A 19,059-nucleotide genomic window follows, 5' to 3' on the forward strand; every position below is an offset into this window, starting at 1 on the left:
GGCAAGGACTATAGGACTAGTGCCAATTTCTAACCCTGTTGCTTGGTGATCAGACAATAAGTCAACAAGGAATTAATATCACGTTAATAAAGATTCTTTAAAAGCCAAAAAGACTAAAGACTAATCACTTTCATGTCACACTGACCTTGACAAGGAAGAAGGTGATGCCGTAGGTCTTGAGGGAGCGACACAAGTGGGTGTACTTGACCTTTGACTCAATCTCCGACATGCTGGCCCACTTCTTGTGTTCCTGAAACAGCACCAGTCAAGTGAGAAACCAGATAGGACATCTAATGGGGGATGCTCACAGCTACATTGAGCAGTAGATTTCTACATCCTTGTAACATGACACATAGCCTCTTGGCTGTCTGTCTACAGTCTCACATGAGTGCAAGTGTTTGTAATTAAAGGGGAGTCTGGGGTCCTTGATGTCTTCCCCTATGGTATTTGAATCTTGGGAGCCTCTAAATCTTTAACCATCACACAGACTTACTGGACCTGTCAGAGGCCAACAATCGGCCCCAAGTCTGAAGAAAATGTCAATAACAATTCACAAACTAGAACCAAACATTTGCCAAATCCTGTTATGGTTGGTTGGTTGGTTGGTTCTTTTACGACGCACTCAGCATTATTCCAGCTATATGACGGCGGTCTGTAAATAATCCAGTCTGGACCAGACAATCCAGTGATTGACATCATGAGCATTGATCTTCGCAATTTGGATCAATGACATGCATCAACCAAATCAGCGAGCCTGACTGCCCGATCCCGTCAATCGCCTTTTACGACAAGCATAGTCGCCTTTTACTGCAAGCATGGGTTGCTGAAGACCTATTCTACCCTGGATCTTCACGGGTTCCTGTTATGGAGGCGGCTTATATTTCACAGATAACAGGACCAATAGACAAGAAGAGGCTTCAATGACTAATTTGACTTTGCATACACCAGAATTTAAAAAAAATAATAAAAAAGGGATTGTGTTGAAATAAGTTAGTGCTTCTCTCTGATCTGTATCTCGAAGTGTTGGTGGGATGGCTGCTTGGTTACTTACAATGTAAATCTTCTTTTCAACTCCTTTGATTTTCATGTATTCTTTTGGCAGGAATTCTTTCAAGCTGGAACAAGATGTGGCATGTTAAGATAGTGTCACAGTTACAGTGACAAAAGCAAAGCAACTAACGCTTCCATCAGTCCATCAGAGTTAAAGAGTCTTGAGGACATTGGTTAGAGGTATGTATGCATGATGGTTGTTTAACGCTGCACTGCAATATTCCAGCTATATGACAGCTGTCTGTAGATTGTCCAGTCTGGACCTCACAGTACAGAGATCGATATTGTGAGTAAAGAGTTACAGTAAAGGGAGGTAACTACTCACTCGAGGAAGCCCGGTCTGTGTTTGGAGTCGACGTGGTCCCCGAACTGTATCTGACACTGCAAGCCTGCAAACTGTATAGCTTCTTCCTGACTCACGGGGTGGGTGCCGTTCAGCAGGGCGTCACGGGACTGGGGAGACAACACCATCACAGTCAGGAACATCGTCTACTGCACTTTACTAGGCCACGAAAGTAGTCTCGGGGCAGAGGCTCTATCAACTAAACCACAAACCTTGTCTCTGGGCAGAGGCTCTATCCACTAGACCAAGGAGGTAGTCTCTGGGCAGAGGCTCTATCCACTAGACCATGGAGGTAGTCTCTGGGCAGAGGCTCTATCCACTAGACCATGGAGGTAGTCTCTGGGCAGAGGCTCTATCCACTAGACCACAAAGGTAGTCTCTGGGCAGAGGCTCTATCCACTAGACCACAAAGGTAGTCTCTGGGCAGAAGCTCTAACCACTAGACCATGGAGGTAGTCTCTTGGCAGAGGCTCTATCCACTAGACCACAAAGGCAGTCTCTGGGCAGAGGCTCTATCCACTAGACCACAAAGGTAGTCTGGGGGCAGAGGCTCTATCCACTAGACCACAAAGGTAGTCTGGGGGCAGAGGCTCTATCCACTAGACCACAAAGGTAGTCTCTGGGCAGAGGCTCTATCCACTAGACCACGAAGGTAGTCTCTGGGCAGAGGCTCTATCCACTAGACCACAGAGATAGTCTCTGGGGAGAGGCTCTATCCACTAGACCACGAAGGTAGTCTCGGGGGAGAGGCTCTATCCACTAGACCACGAAGGTAGTCTCTGGGCAGAGGCTCTATCCACTAGACCACAGAGATAGTCTCTGGGGAGAGGCTCTATCCACTAGACCATGGAGGTAGTCTCTGGGCAGAGGCTCTATCCACTAGACCACAAAGGTAGTCTCTGGGCAGAGGCTCTATCCACTAGACCACAAAGGTAGTCTCTGGGCAGAGACTCTATCCACTAGACCACAAAGGTAGTCTCTGGGCAGAGGCTCTATCCACTAGACCACGGAGGTAGTCTCTGGGAAGAGGCTCTATCCACAACACAATAAAGGTTGTCTAGGGTCAGAGTCTCTATCCACTAGACCACGATGGTTCTCTAGGGGCAGAGGCTCTATCCACTAGACCACAAAGGTAGTCTCCGGGCAGAGGCTCTATCCACTAGACCACGAAGGTTGTCTCCGGGCAGAGGCTCTATCCACTAGACCACGGAGGTGTTCTCACATATAAACAAGAACAGCATGTCTGCCATTGAATTCTGCCTAAGAAACCATCTCTGTAAGTGTCTAGTATAACATAGCATAATAATTTAGATGACTGACGACAGCGATCTCCCTACACAGGTGTGGAACTAGAAGCTCACCTGGACATAGAGGAGGTTAAGTTGGACGGGGTCACGGGCGTCAACGTTCTGATCAGAGAAGAAGAACTTCCTCCTCAGCAGCAGTATCTCGTTTGGGTCGATGCCCTGCTCCCTCAGTGTCTTACTGTGGTCTAGCCAGTTCACTGGAACAGAGCGAAGCAGTCAGTACACACATGGATACAACAGTCAAATACTACCCAGATATAACACAAGCACATAACAGTCCATGTACCACTAAGATACAACAGTCAATGTTCCACTAAGATACAACAGTCCATAACAGTGATTATAGCCCTCAAATGCCAGTTGTTATTAAGGACTACCATCGTTGGATATTTACTTGTCCTTAGGGCTGGCTATCGATGTAGATCATACAGATCGATAATTGCCTACTAAACATTGATCAATTATCAATAAATATCGGAAAAGTCCAGTTTAGCAAATATGCAAGAAAATCCAGAAAGAAATCAACATATTTCATGCCACATGTGAGATACAAAAATTGCTTTTCATCTTCGACAATTGACATGAGTGACAATGACAAGTCTGTTTCTGTAAATCTAAACTTTTTTCATCACAATAGTTGATGTAAGTTCTTATCCATGACAATTTCATATTGACAATCGTTAATATTTCTTCCCATCGACGATAATTCTGATTATCGATCCTTATAGCCAGGCATACTTGTCCTCAGCACAACTTAGTGGTGTAGAGTGAATTCTTAATTAACTATGAAAGTCAAGGAGTCTTTGTCATAGCCCAAGTGTTAACAGCCACAGATTTAGGAGACCCTAGATACTAGAGGGACAGGGACAGGCCTCAAGGGACACAGGACCCCTTAATGTTGAACACTGTTACTGATAGATCAGTTTAACCTCGTATTGTATTGTGGGCTGAGGCCTTCCTTCTGATGCTATTCATTGAACACACTATCGTGACTTTGGAAGGGTGTACAAGCTAGTAGGAACTACAGTTCAGGTTGGCTTCTCCTGTTCCGTGCTGGACAGCCTCCATCATGATACTCCATCATGCAGACTTACTTTCATCATGATACTCCATCATGCAGACTTACTTTCATCATGATACTCCATCATGCAGACTTACTTTCATCATGATACTCCATCATGCAGACTTACTTTCATCAGGATACTCCATCATGCAGACTTACTTTCATCAGGATACTCCATCATGCAGACTTACTTCCATCATGATACTCCATCATGCAGACTTACTTTCATCATGATACTCCATCATGCAGACTTACTTTCATCATGATACTCCATCATGCAGACTTACTTTCATCATGATACTCCATCATGCAGACTTACTTTCATCATGATACTCCATCATGCAGACTTACTTTCATCATGATACTCCATCATGCAGACTTACTTTCATCATGATACTCCATCATGCAGACTTACTTCCATCATGATACTCCATCATGCAGACTTACTTTCATCATGATACTCCATCATGCAGACTTACTTTCATCATGATACTCCATCATGCAGACTTACTTTCATCATCGGTGTGGAGTTTCTTCTTCATCTCCTCCAGTTTCTTCTGGTCCTTAGCGATGGACTTGTCTCTCTTCAGCGTCAGCGTCTTCTCCTTCTCGTCGTCAGGCAGGTCCCGCACCAGGGAGTACTCCTCGTGGTTGGTGATACCTGCCACAGTGAGTGAGTGAGTCAGTGAGTCGGTGGGTGAGTGAGTGAGTGAGTGAGTGAGTGAGTGGTCTAAGTGAGTGAGTGGTCTAAGTGAGTGAGTGATTGGTCCAAGTGAGTGGTCCAAGTGAGTGAGTGGTCCGAGTGTGTGAGTGAGTGAGTGAGTGGTCTAAGTGTGTCAGTGAGTGAGTGGGTCTGTGGGTGAGTGAGTGAGTGAGTGATCCAAGTGAGTGACTGAGTGAGTGGTCCAAGTGAGTGGTCCAAGTAAGTGAGTGAGTGGTCTAAGTGAGTGGTCCAAGTGAGTGAGTGAGTGGTTCGTGGATTGGTTGGTCAGTCAGTCAGTCAGTCAGTCAGTCAGTCAGTCAGTCAGTCAGTCAGTCAGCTTAATGTGAGAGGAAGGCCTGAACTGATTCTGGTGTAAGATGTTTACCACTCTCCTGAAACCCACAAGCACAGTCAGTGTTTGTTTGTTTGTTTGTTTATTTAAGGCCCCACTCGGCAATATTCCAGCTACATGACGGCAGACTGTGATCCCCACACGGACGTGGACCTGAGTAGAAGACGGAACTCACCCATCCTGGTGCAGATGGTGATCATGAGCTGCCCCACGGTGTGGCTGTCATCCACCTGCAGGGTCTTCAGAGCCCCGTCCAGCGTCCGCACCTTCAGGATACGCTGCTTCTTCTTGTACTCCAGCAGATCCTGCAACAACAACACCATCAGTTACAATATCAACATCATCACCATCAGTTACAATATCAACATCATCATCATCAGTTACAACATCAACATCATCAGTAACAGTCTCAACAAAAAGTCTGCGACATAAGCAACTGGTACGAAGGCCCAGTCTTGTCGTATTTCTTGTCTTTTAGGTTCAGGTAAATTAGCCAATATATGTCAACACAGAATCTACTGAAAATGATGCCATATGACAAGTTCTGGTCAGTAGATTGAAACGTGTCTGGCATAGACTGCTGTATGTGGGATAAACTCCTCTTCGACTGACACTCTTCAACAAAGATTGACTTATATCAATCCACACATTCCACAACACATCCACAACAAATACCATTCTCCCTCTCACAGCCAACTCCACTCAGTGAAATGAGGGTGTTCTGTTCTAAAACTTGCACCGATCACAAGACCAACCAAGGCTTGTGAACAGCAAACACTTACTGTTGAGTGACAAAATGCAATTTATAAATACCAGCTACTTCATTCATATTTTAGTTTGACATGACAATGGTGTAGAACAATGGTTGGTCCGGAAGCAGGTGCCCTCCAGGACATCCTCTAGTATTGTCATACATATATATCTCTTCCTCAAGCCAATGTTAGTCACTGCTGCTTATAGATCTACACGTAGGACGACCCGTGAAGATTCCGGGGTAGAATAGGTCTTCAGCAACCCATGCTTGCCGTAAAAGGCGACTATGCTTGTCGTAAAAGGCGACTAACGGGATCGGGTGGTCAGGCTCGCTGACTTGGTTGATACATGTCATCGATCCCAATTGCGGGGATGGATGCTCATGTATCAATCACTGGATTGTCTGGTCCAGATTGATTATATACAGACCGCCATCATATAGCTGGAATATTGCTGAGTGCGGTGTTAAACAACAATAAAACAAACACGTACGACAGCAAATCAGCTAAATGAAGTACTTGTGTTAGGAGATGGTCAGGACTCAATCTTCCTTCACGTGTTGTGATTAATTTGTTCTAACCTCAAGGGTTCATATAGAATCCTTTGCAAGCAAATTGGGAAACAAGTATTATGATTGACATTGGATTTGTCATGCCACTCGTGAAAATATCTCCTTTCCCCCGTCACTCGGTGAGAGAAACATGATATTTCACTCGACACATGAAATATCCTCTATTTCCTTTTTACTGGTGAGGTTTTATCAGTGAATTGCAAGGCACATCGGCCAAGCCATCACATTAGTTAAAACTATATCAACATGACTTGGGGATAGTTCTGATTCCTTTGTGAGACTTTTTAAGGGACATCTGCTGCAGACTTGGGCCAAATATTGGTCTGAGAGAGGGTTTAGAAAAAGATTCTGAACCTGTCATTGATCTTAATCATCAGTGGTAGAAACTCTCATCATAAGTCCAGTAGAAATAAACATGAGTTTGTTTGTTTGTTTGTTGCTAAACACCCTACTCAGCAATATTCCAGCCATATGATGGCAGGCTGTAAATAATCGAGTCTGGACCAGACAATACAGTGATTGATATCATGAGCATAGATCCAATTGGGATACGATCACATGCACCAACCAAGTTAGCGGGCCTGACCGAGATCCTAGTAGTCACCTGACATGACAAGAAGCTAGCATGAGTAAGTGAGTGAGATTTGATTAACGCCGCTTTGAACAGTATTCCAGTTATATCATGGCATGTCAGCTTGATGTCACATTGTGACAAATTAGCATATAGCTTCATATTCAGTAGATTTTAGTGTCATTGGAATATCATTAGCTGAGAATACTCGACAGAAAGAACAGGATCGGAGGTCAGGCTTGCCAACTTTGATGCATACCCGTCTATAACGGTCTCTTTCAATTAGCCACTGCATTAATACAGAGTGACCGCTAGCACAGTGAGAACTATTCATTGTTTGACCAATAAATCAGGTCTTCAGCAACCCATACTTGCCGAAAAAGGCGACTTTGCTTGTCGAAAATGGCGATTAACGGGAGAGGGCAGTCAGGCTCGCTGTCTTAGTTGATGCATGTCATTGATCCCAATTGCGTGGATCGATGCTCATGATGTCAATCACTGGATTGACTCAATTATTTTACAGACCGCCGTCACATAGCTGGAATATTGCTGTGTTCGGCATTAAACAACAAACAAACAAACAAACAAACAAACAAACAAACAAATAAATCAGAGACAGTCATCGCTGCTGAGACATCACTTAGTGTGGAGAATTATTGATGGAAGTTTTCCATCTCCTGATCACCTGCCTTCCAGACCCACTGGCAAACTATTATTGTGTTTGTCATTTACCGCTTCACTGAATAGTAGTCCAGCAAAATTATGGCTGTCTATAAATAAGCAAGACTAGAAACCCTTTGATTGATATCATGAGCAACGATTCATGCAAAATCTTGACAAGCAATCAACCAAGACTAGAGCCTGGCGAACCAATCCATTAAGTCGCCACTTACAACAAGCTGAGGTTACTGGGGACCTATACTTTTAACAAGTCCTTGTTTTGGTGAAAAAGAGTAGATGCGACTTGTAGGAAAAAAATATTTGTGCCGTTTTCGTCAGAGCATGTGTACCGTACTGAAATGTCGATATTTCTCTTTGTTTTAAAATGATAATAATTGAACACCTGAAAGAAATAATGAGTTCCTACACATTAGAAAACAAGAAAAGAAAAGCTAATCCCAAACAAAAATCCTGCTAAACACACACGCACACACACACACACGCACGCACGCACGCACACACCCACCCACACACCCCCACACACACACACTCACACACACACACCTTGAAAATCCAATAATTGCTCCCCAACCAGCCAAACTCACTGCTGCACAAATTAACATGAAGTTAAAATGGCCATAGCAGATTTGGAAAAATACCTAAGATGCCACATTTCTATGTTTACATGACATGCATCAAATGTATTACTCCAAATATGTAACACTGATGAACTACTCCTACAACACCTGGCATTCATATTAATCAATGGTCATAAAAGATAAGGTTTCTCTGTGGAGCTTCCACTAAACACTATCCCCATGTTTCTGTCTTGACACTTTGTTGTATACATGTCTGTAATTCTGTCTCTATATCCTGTGTTTAACTTCTTTCATGACATTTTCTTGTAACATTTTCCCCAGTGCTAAAGCACTTGTCATAACCAAGATGTCCTTACACAACATGTCAATATTCATAACATGGAAACTTTACAAAATAAATCAAGAGTTTCTCTCATTTCAGACAAAAAAAATTGCAGACAGAGTATGTAAAATACAGCTGTAATGTTTATGGCAGATGTAAGAAGCAGACGCAGAGAGCAGACGCAGAGAGCAGACGCAGAGAGCAGACGCAGAGAGCAGACGCCAGATGGTTGTCTGTCTGACAGTGGAGAACATGTATGGACACAGACATGGAGTAATCGGCTATCCTGTATCAATAAACCTACTCATGGTATATCTATTACTGTCAATTATCATTCATTACAAAATAAAGATTTCAGCAGTGACAGACTACTTTGTGTAGGATGGAAGCCAGACATAACAGGAGTAGAACATGTTATCTTCAATTAGTAAATCCTGCACACTTGTTCACTTGCTCACATTAATTGTATTTTTCTTTCATCATGATACAGCCATTACTGAAATGGAATACCAACAGCTTAGCAATAATGTAGATATTAAAACTGAGTGAGTCGCACTCAACTCAAAGTCAGCCAATATATGTTGGCTACATCCACAGAACAGCTAAACTGGTGCATGAAATTGAGAGTAGGGCTGGGATGATACACCAACTGTGCGATACAATACGTATCAGGATACATTGTTCATGATCCGATACGTATCCAAACACTTGCATGTGCTCTTATCTGTGGTGCATTAGATGGCTTATGCACCACAGATAAGAGCACATGCAAAGCTACGTATCAGATTGTGAACAAGAATCGTGATATGTATCGGATCCCACACTTGGTGTATCGTCCCATCTCTATTTGTTACTTCACTTAAATGGCTGCGAAGCTAGAAGTGCCTGAACACCTACCCCATTCCGCAGCAGGTAGTACTCCAAGCTGCGACCTTGCTCCAGCCATACTCCTTTCTTTGGGTCCTCGTCAGCCAGAAAAAGTCCAAAGTCTGTGTCTGCAACAAAACCAGATTGTGAAACCTAAAACCTACAGCTGCAACTGTGTCCTCAACCTACAGCTGGAACTGGGCCCTCAACCTACAGGTGGAACCGTAGTCTGATATTCATGCAGTCTGGCAGAAAGTCATCAGATGAATCTGATTTAATGACATATATTCATTAGGAGTCATAATGGGTCAAGTCCAGTGACACCCAGCTGAATTCCTTTTGTTCAGCAGACATGTTCTCATTACACTGTGTCCCACTACCCTCATCCCACACAGGGAAACAGTCAACACTGAGAACACCCTTCCAGTTATTGATGAAGAAAGCAGTGCTTCAGACAGCCAGCCTGACCATATAGTCTTTAGCAACCCATGCTTGCCGTAAAAGGCGACTAACGGGATCGGGCTGTCAGGCTCACTGTTTGGTCGATGCATGTCATCGATCCCAATTGCGTGGATCGATGCTCATGATGTCAATCACTGGATTGTCTGGTACAGACTCGATTATTTTACAGACCACCATCAAATAACTGGAATATTGCTGATAGCGGCGTTAAACAACAAACCAACCAATACAGTCATCACTGCTGGCAAATACTAATTGCAGGTCATGTTACCCACAAGCACAAAATCAACCTTTAGTGTTGACAACAATGTGTCTTGTTTGTTAATGTTAGTCAAAGCCACACTCAGTAATATCCCAGCTATATGACTGTGGCCTGTAAACAAATTGTTTCTAGTCCAGACAATCCAGTGATCAATACAGTGAGCAACAATCCATGCCGGCCAGCCTGCCCGTGGTTAGCAACTTTTCTGTCGGGCTGCATGAAATTTTCCTCCACCTGCCTGACTCTCTGGCAGATACTTAAGACTACTTATGTATTCAGTTTTATCATAACTCCTTATAGAATCTCAAGTAATTGTTTGCATTATTTCAACTGAATCACAACATGATTTGTCTCTTAGATCTAACAACTTTTCAATATTTATAATGCCCGAATGGGGCAGGTAACTTTGAAGATGAACTTTAAAAATTATGTCGAACCACCAAATCTGTTTGGTTCCCCAGGTTGCTGGGGACGTATTCTAACCTGGAATGTCCTAGCATGTTGTCAATCCCAGTAGTAGCCATCCTTGTATGTTTGTATGTTTGCTGTTTAACGCAGCACTCAGCAAGATGTCAACTTTATGACGGTGGCCTGTAAGTAATCGAGTGGACAGACAATCTGGTGGTTCATATTAGGAGCAATGATCCATGGTGTCAGGGTGCGATGATACACTATCAACTAAGTCACCTGACCACCAGATCAATTTAGTCGCTCTTACAACCAGCATAGGTTGGTACCTAACAACACATAGTGTCACAGTCACCAGAATATCAAGTTCTTGTTAAAGATAACACCTGTCTAACTGCTTTGTTTGGAGTCATATGTTTCATGACTAGTAGAGGGACGATTAAATCCCCATCTCCCTACTTCTCCAACTCCAAACTAACCGATTTCCATTAACTGACCACCACTGTCCAGTGTGTAGTGCCTACTCCCCATCTCCCTGCTTCTCAACCTCTCCACCTCTGAAAGAGCTGTCTTAAAAAGCAACAAATTTGGTGCACAAACAGTTGAAATTTATATTGCCCTAGCAATGTTTAACAAGAGCAGTCTTTAAAAAGACAAAATGTGCACAGACAGCTTAGAAAGATAAAGGATGAGCAATGTGAACAAGAATTCTACACTGAAAAGAGAAATGTGCAGATAGCTTTGTGGTAAAAATAGCTAACTGACTACTTCAGTTTAGAATACAAAGGAGTCTCTCTGGAATAATTATCTGATAATACGTTATTACAAAATGGAAGTGTCTGTTGAAAACATTTTGAACCAATCAACATTGGTCAAAAGCTGACAAAGCTATACTGAAAGCAGTGAATCTAAAATATTAAGCCAGTTTGTCTGAATCTAACACATGTTAACAATGAAAGGTAAATATATTATGATGTTATGGCTGAAACAATTGACACCTACAACTAGGGTCCAAAATTTCCTCAAAGTGAGAACACTGTTAAGAGACACATTTAATCATGAATGTTGCTTTGTGTAGTGGACATGTCATCAGACATTTATTAGGGGCCACTGACCTTGTCACACTTGGTTACCTTACAAAAAATCTGCCATTATGACATGACACAAAACTTGAGTGACATATCATGAAATAAACTTAGTGGTACTCATGCAAAGTGAATATCCAGGAAATCATCATGCAATATTCACCAACTTTCCTCCCCAGCTGATATGCAGTCATATAACTGAAATACTGATCAAAGCAGACATTACCTGAAATACTGATCAAAGCAGACATAACTGAAATACTGATCAATGCGGACATGACAGAAAAGAGGGAAGTGAAATACTCTTTAAAGCATCAGTTTAATGGAATGAAGTCATATGTATGAAGTCTTATGCATGCAGGCATTGTTGGGAATGGGGTGAGGTTAAATGGGGTTTAACGTTGCGTCCAAGATTATTGCACTTATATAGCGGTGTGTGTGTGTGTGTGTGTGTGTGTGTGTGTGTGTGTGTGTGTGTGTGTGTGTGTGTGTGTGTGTGTGTGTGTGTGTGTGTGTGTGTGTGTGTGTGTGTGTGTGTGTGTGTGTGTGTGTACTGATGCCGATTTTTAGTGCTAGCCCACTGAGATACCATGTCGCAGTTTAACATGAATACCCCACTCAGACACAGTATACTGACTACGACCTGGCAAGTACTTGTTTTTGCCCCGTAATGCCCAGCGCCAGACAGGGTTACAATAAGTACAATCTTTTAACGTCTTTTGGTATGACGCGGCCTGGGATCGACCCCCAGACCTTCTGCTGTACGGGCGGAGGCTCTACCACTAGAACACGGAGGCGGTGTAAAGCCAAGCCAAGCCAAGCCAAGCCAAGCCAAGCCAAGCCAAGCCAAGCCAAGCCAAGCCAAGCCAATGTTCTGAGTGTCAATGGATGTAGACACAATATTGAGAGTGTAAATGGCTGATGTAACATTGAAAATAAGACTTAAAGCTTCTGTGCATGTCCAAGGATACAACATCGGTAACTTATTGGAAATCAAGTGAAGCATTCCCTGTGCTGCTAGCCTGGTGCCCCATGTGAATGACTCAGACCCAAATAATTTATGACTGAGAGTCCCTGGACTAAAAACATAGATAGACCCAGGTAAGTCCCTGGTGAACAGTTCAATTCTCGTTCGGAAATGGGGAATCCCTATGCTTGGAAACTTATGATGACAAGCAGTAATGAGATAGAGGTAATAAAGCTGTATTCAGCATTTTGGACAAAATAAGGTGGCTCCTGTAAGCTGTATGACAATATCAAGTAGACAGAAGACAGCCAGCAATGACCTAACCAATATATATATGGCATTGCTGGCTGTCTTCTGTCTACCTGATATTGTATATATATATATATATATATATATATATATATATATATATTCATATTTGATGTCAAGTGTTGTTTGAGGCAAAAACAACTAGTCCTGTGCTTTAGCTACACAATAAACAAGTCATAAACAGTTCCAGTTCAATAACATTACTTAGAGGTGGTGAAAATAATTGTCATGTGTAGTGTGACATTTAAACAGACAGACACATGCCTCTAGTCACCATATAAGACAGTTGAGTGGCTTACATGATAGAGCTATGACTAGTGGGGAAACAATTCATATATGTACATTCCAACATATACAAAGTGCAAATACTATATATTCTGATATTGATTTCAGCACCTGCTACACTAATGTATGACCGCTATACCAATTGCGTGGATCGATGCTCATGATATCAATCACTGGATTTTCAGGTCCGGACTCGATTATTTACAGAACGCAGTCATATAGCTGGACTATTACTGAGTGCGGCGTAAACCAACCAACCAACCAACCAACCAACCAACCAACCAACCAACCAACATCAACGCTTTGACGAAACCAAGATGAAAGTATCAGAACACATATCATGTTTATGGGGTATTCATTGAAAAATGTCTTGCGTTTGACATATGATGGCAAAAGTACATCAAGATACTCCTGGGTCAAAAAATGAATAACAGGACTCTTACATATATGTCAGCCAATCCTGTAACAGGATACAAACAGTATTGTCACCTGTGTATACACACTGTTAACCCCAAAGGCACTGAGTTGATATTGCAAGAGGGTACGTACATGGTGTATAGTATTATCACAAGTGTTACACCTTACTTGCACAAGCCTAAAAGGAAATGTTTACTGTATAAATAATATGAACATGTTGTGCCTATGAAAGGCATCCTTAGAGTATTGTCTGCTAATCTAGACTTGCCTTATAAAAGTATAGAATTACTATACATGCACAGGTTTATCATTCAGAGAGACTGAGAGCAAGGCTATGGGTTGATATAGCAATATACACATGGACATACATGAAAAGCGGGCTGAACAGTACTTTGACAGGTACAACGTGGTCAAGTCCCTCATAAGACACTGCACTTAAAGAAAAATATGTGAAACCTCCCAAGCAAGTCTATATTGCCTTGCCAAATCTAGATTTTTCCTGAAAATGAAGATATTCTACTTTGTATGGTGTGTTACAAGGCAATCTAAACTAAAAATGTAAACATACTTTCATTTCAGAGACCAAATGTTAGTACCATATTCGCTGTAGTAAGTGCCCAAGGGGCATGGAAAATTGACAAAGAGTGTGTTTACTAAAACAAGGCACAACAAGTAAAGTTTGTTGTCAGAGATATAAAGGTAGAGAAAAAACTTAGTTCAAACATTGGTGACACCAAACCTGGTTTGATATAGTTGTACATTGCTGTACATTGCTGTAATATACACAAGTAAATAGGATCTGATCACGTATATGTTTCACTGGAGCGGCATGTTTTTTAGGTCGAATATGGTGGCTAGCATTAGTATAAACATCACCTACCTTACACAATCTTCAATCTAGAAGGAGGTTGTGTCAGGCGGCACAGTCATCTTGGTGAGGGGTCTGCAACAATGTCCAACACAATGAGCACAACTAATTCTTAGCCAAATGAACGAAAATATACCATAATTACTATATTAAATATTAATATTCTGATACCATGAAAACTGACTGCTGCGTGGTCTTGTGGTAGAGCGTCCACCCGGACAGCGGAAGGTTATGGAATTGATCCAAGCCCGTATCATACCAAAAGATATTAAAAGATGGTACTTGTTGTTACCCTGCCTGTCGCTCAGTATTAAGGGGCTAAAACAAGAACTTGTAGGCTCGTAGTCCGTACACTGTGTGAGGTATTCATGTTAAACTCACCTTGGAAACCAACAAAAACATTCCATTTGTTGGAAATTTAGATACAAAGGTGTCAATAAATGTCACTCTTCCAGATTCATGATACCGGAATAATTACAGAACTGTCACCATGGATTCAAGTAATACAAAGTGACTATTGTCAACAATATTATTGGCTTTTAGGTTATCTTGTTTAGAAAAAGAGAGCAGATATTAAAGGTATCATAGATGGTACAATGAACTTTTTCACTCCTTTTGTATGCAGCATGACAGGAGACAGGATTGATTTTTGGGGGGGGGGGGGGGGCGGCGGCGGCAGGAGAGGTGGGAGGGGGGGGGGACGAGGTCAGGTGACATGGGTTTAGCAGGCCTGTACAGCAGCAACACAATACAGACAGAGTACTTCATCAAAGAATGGTGCATATTGAGTAATGATAATAAACAGCAGTTCTTTTGTAGGATGAAATACGGTAGTTGAAAACACTGCGACAGAGAGGGCGTGATCAGGGTACGCATTTATCAAACACACAAGAATACAGGAAGCACGCTGCCTGCTTCTTCGCAACAAAAACACTTGGACCGCGCACCAAGAAGCGGCGAAAACAGGTGACATTTTCTGTGATGAAAGAAGAGCTTGCGAATTGCCAATGCCTGACAAGGTTTGGAACATGATTCGTCCCTGTTTAAAAGACTGGCCGCTCTTTGCCAGAAATAAAAGATGTCGAGTGGAATATATGAATGAACTTACCTTCTGATGCATGTACATAATTGTCTTGACCATCGATGGAGATGCGACAAGAGGGAGCAAGCACGCATGGACGTGGTGATGCCAGCCGGCCAGCCAAACCAAGTTGTGTGCACCGCCATGGCCAGCTGAGTGAGCCTTTGGCATTCGTGATCTCGCTTGTGATTGGTGCTTTGCTGCTTGCTTCCGGGTGGCTTGGTGCCGGCTGGCTAAACTGCGTTTTTTGGTGGTCGGTGCAAAGCCAAGTTGCTCTCGGTGCAGCCGGTGACTGTCGGTGTACTGAGAATGGATAGACTGGTTTCCCGCCGATGTTACTCTGTTTAGTGAGCCAGACACACTGGGAGCGGTAGCTATGTCCCCAAGTGGTGGGTTTGAATGAAAAGTTGAAACAAGTAGTAAAGAGTGGAACAAGGGTGTTTGTTTGTTTGTTTGTTTGTTTGTTTGTTTGTTTGTTTGTATGTATGACTCAGCAATATCCCATGTATACGAAGTCTGTATGTCAATAATAGAGTCTGGACCAGAAAACCCAGTGATTGATATTATGAGCATGGTTCCACGCCATTGGGATACAATGACATATGCATGAACCAAGTCAGGGAGACTGACCACCCCATCCCGTTAGTTGCCTCTTACCACATATTTATTGGTTGATATGAAAAATAAAGTATGATCATGCATAAGTTGGTTTCACGGAACACAGAATGTGTTTGGGGCAGCAAATGCAAGGTAAAAGTAGCATAGAACCTGCAGAAGAGTAAATGAATTAGTGTTTTCTTAAAGCTGCATTCTACGGCAACATGCAGAAAAATGAGACTCAACAAAAAACAAAGACACCACACATGCACACAATATATAAAGAGAAAAACAAGGTGGGAAGAAAGAAAAAACGAATGAAATGCAAGAAAGATTTATTTGATAAAAAGATAAATATTTGTAAATAATTGGTGCTTGAAAACGAAGCCGTAATTATATTTAAAAGCGGGGCAGAAGCGGTTTAGAAGCGGGGCAGAAGCGCGTTAAAAGCGGGGTAGAAGAGGGGTCGAAGCGGGGCTTGGTTAATGCAGGCGAAAGGAAAGAAAGGGAGCGAAGCGATTAGTCGGCCTGTGAAAATGGAGGGCTTCGATTGGCGGAATGCTGGAGTTGAAACGCGAGGGTTGAAAGGCGAGAGTTGAGCGTGGGGTTCATGTAATATCTAAAAAGTTCCTTAAAAAAAGAGTTCCTACTAAAAAGGGGGTTTGCACCCACTCAGGGTGCCCCTGGGTCAAAGTGAGCACTGTCAAGAGACTGCCGACTGAACCGGGAGACATGTGCACTTCCGAAAGGACCCAAAAGTAGCCCAAAGTGGATTTACAGACGGGTGTGAATTGTCTGGAAAACACCCTTTCTATTAATAAACGTTCGGTTATACCGCAAGATTAATAAGATTACTGGTGGCCACATTAGCGCTGTGAAATAAAACATTCTAGCTTATGTGTGTACAGGATAGTTTGTGTGGCCATGGGGTAATTTATTTGGAGGTTCTAAACTCGCAAAATGCCGTTAACCACCTGTGCAGGTTTTCTTCCTGTGGCCTAAAATGGAATACCATACGTTCCTTGCACGTTGCATGATATTTCAAGTTTTGAAAATACGCAAAAGATGCCTAAACCACAAAGACAGATTCTATTTATTAATTGGAAAACAGAAAGCGCAACACTATTCGTTGGATATGAATAATATTTGTGGACTACTTTATGTTATATTTATATAGATGTTACCATTTCTCAGCGCACTTTTTGAACTATAAAATGATAATTGCGTTTTATAGCCCAATTGGTTCAAATGTTTTATTTAAATAACTATATAACTTGCGACACATTTGTTATAAAGTGCTGTGCTGTGCTGTGCTGCGCTGCGCTGCGGGTAAGAGAACTGATGGTTTGTTGGATGTCAACTATGGGCAGTGCTATTCGTTGTGTTAATATAGTACCTAACTGATTAAAGACACATTTGCCTCAGAATGTAATATTGGAAGACGTTGTTGTGCAGTCTTTCTCTGTATTTAACTTGATTAATGGAGGAGGTCACTAAAACTCATATAGTGTGGGTTTGGGAGGCTGAATGGCCGTTTTCTCCTTGATAATGTTGCACAATGTTGTACATGGTATCACAGCCACTAAAGTTCAAGCGTCTGTATTAAATGTGCTTAATGTATTGACATATTGTTCCACAATGGGAAAGAACATGCTGTCTTGGTAAAGGTACCTGGAGTTTCCATACAAACACAAATACGCTACATTAACTGATCGCAATTACGAAGATGTCCGTTGATACCCCACTGGTACCACCTTTCAAAATAGTGTCATTACGTCATCCCATCAATTATGATATCATAATGAGCATATGACTTTGTATTGAAAGTGGATATGAGACTTTAATGGTCACGCAATGCCTCAACTGAGCACCTACCAATTCGGTCAATTGCCAGGTTACCATTGGAAAATACAAAGAACAAAAAAATAGAAATTATAAATTTTCTGTAGGACACAATCTTTATCATGTAGGTATTTGTTCTACTGGGCTCAGCTGATATGGCGTCCCTCCTACATCGTTAGGTTAAGTCCAGCCATCTCAATTCTGACAACACCGGGTTGTCTAAAGACGTAGGTTACGTCCATATGAGACAGGTACATGCGCGGCGTTTATCCTGTGTCTGAGAGACCTTTTGTCGACAGACAATTCTAAAAATGGGCTGAGCTACTGCTTTGATGGTGTTATTACGTCGACAGGTATAGTCATCGTCTCACTCACTGATTGGAGTGGAGTGGAGTGGAGTGGAGTGGAGTGGAGTGGAGTGGAGTGGAGTGGAGTGGCAGAAACATATCTTAAAAACAGCTGTTTACCGTCCCCAGCAACAGCCTGTGCTTGTCATAAGAGGGGTTGTTAACTGAGTGAAGCGGCAGGAAAATATCTGACAATTAGCCATTCGCAGGAACTGAGTTTGATGCTGCGGCTTCAAGCCTGATGCAAAGTTTGACGTCTAGCAAACACATAATTTCCATTAGTTTTGTTTTCCAAGAGCATTATTCTTGCCTTATTTAACGACAGGTAAACGATTCATTCAGCTGTGCAAGTATATTTCTATAAAAGATGATTTAAAAAACAAAATACAACTCGTTATATACGAACTAATGAATATCGCTACCAACTGCGCTAAAACCACACTTACTAAAACGGGAAAAAACAACAAACAGGGTTATTGTTTTAGCCAAAATTATTTATGTATTCCAAGTTAAAATCACGCATTCTGTTTTGTACCAGTGCCTCACAGGTGTAAAGTGCCGAAGCTGTGCAGAATACGAGGCCTTGCCAGGGTCGGCTAGTTCATAAATATATAGTTCAACACAGGTGTAAATGCATATAAGTAAATCCAAATTACTCATCAATTACCTGCCTGCCTGCCTGCCTGCCTGCCTGCCTGCCTGCCTGCCTGCCTGTGTCACAATTTGTAACCATGCAAATGTGCTGTTTGTTTAAGGGTGACACCCCCCCCCCAAGCTAACCCCCAAGGACATAAGTTTTGGTCAGTGGTCAACATTTACTCCAGGACACTTAAAAGAGGTTCCCTAAGGACCTAAGGACCCATAGTTCCCTAGGACACTAAAAGAGGTGCCCTACCCTTTCCCTGGTTTCCTAACCCTAACCCTAACCCTGGTTTCCTAACCCTAACCCTAACCCTGGTTTCCTAACC

General features: G+C 42.3%; 2 protein-coding genes across 18 annotated transcripts in view; both read right to left on the bottom strand.

The window, feature by feature from the left end:
• LOC125379335 (talin-1-like) overlaps positions 1-9,289 on the bottom strand; it is a 96,082-nt gene extending 86,793 nt beyond the window's left edge. For 16 of the 17 annotated variants that reach the window (XM_048395676.1, XM_048395679.1, XM_048395669.1 and 13 more), the window contains exons 1-7: positions 9,192-9,289; positions 4,994-5,123; positions 4,275-4,424; positions 2,755-2,897; positions 1,376-1,503; positions 1,052-1,115; positions 146-250 (exon numbers count right to left, since the gene is read on the bottom strand). In XM_048395676.1, the coding sequence (XP_048251633.1) occupies positions 146-250; positions 1,052-1,115; positions 1,376-1,503; positions 2,755-2,897; positions 4,275-4,424; positions 4,994-5,018 (615 nt within the window). In that variant the 5' untranslated portion in view covers positions 5,019-5,123; positions 9,192-9,289. The remainder of the gene's footprint in view (positions 1-145; positions 251-1,051; positions 1,116-1,375; positions 1,504-2,754; positions 2,898-4,274; positions 4,425-4,993; positions 5,124-9,191) is intronic. The other variant, XM_048395683.1, reaches the window with a different exon arrangement.
• LOC124111860 (talin-1-like) overlaps positions 1-19,059 on the bottom strand; it is a 325,376-nt gene that overhangs the window by 60,009 nt on the left and 246,308 nt on the right. The window lies entirely within an intron of this gene.

Source organism: Haliotis rufescens, unplaced genomic scaffold (genome assembly GCF_023055435.1).
Source record: "Haliotis rufescens isolate VD_foot unplaced genomic scaffold, xgHalRufe1.0.p SCAF_14, whole genome shotgun sequence".
NCBI lineage: Eukaryota > Metazoa > Mollusca > Gastropoda > Lepetellida > Haliotidae > Haliotis > Haliotis rufescens.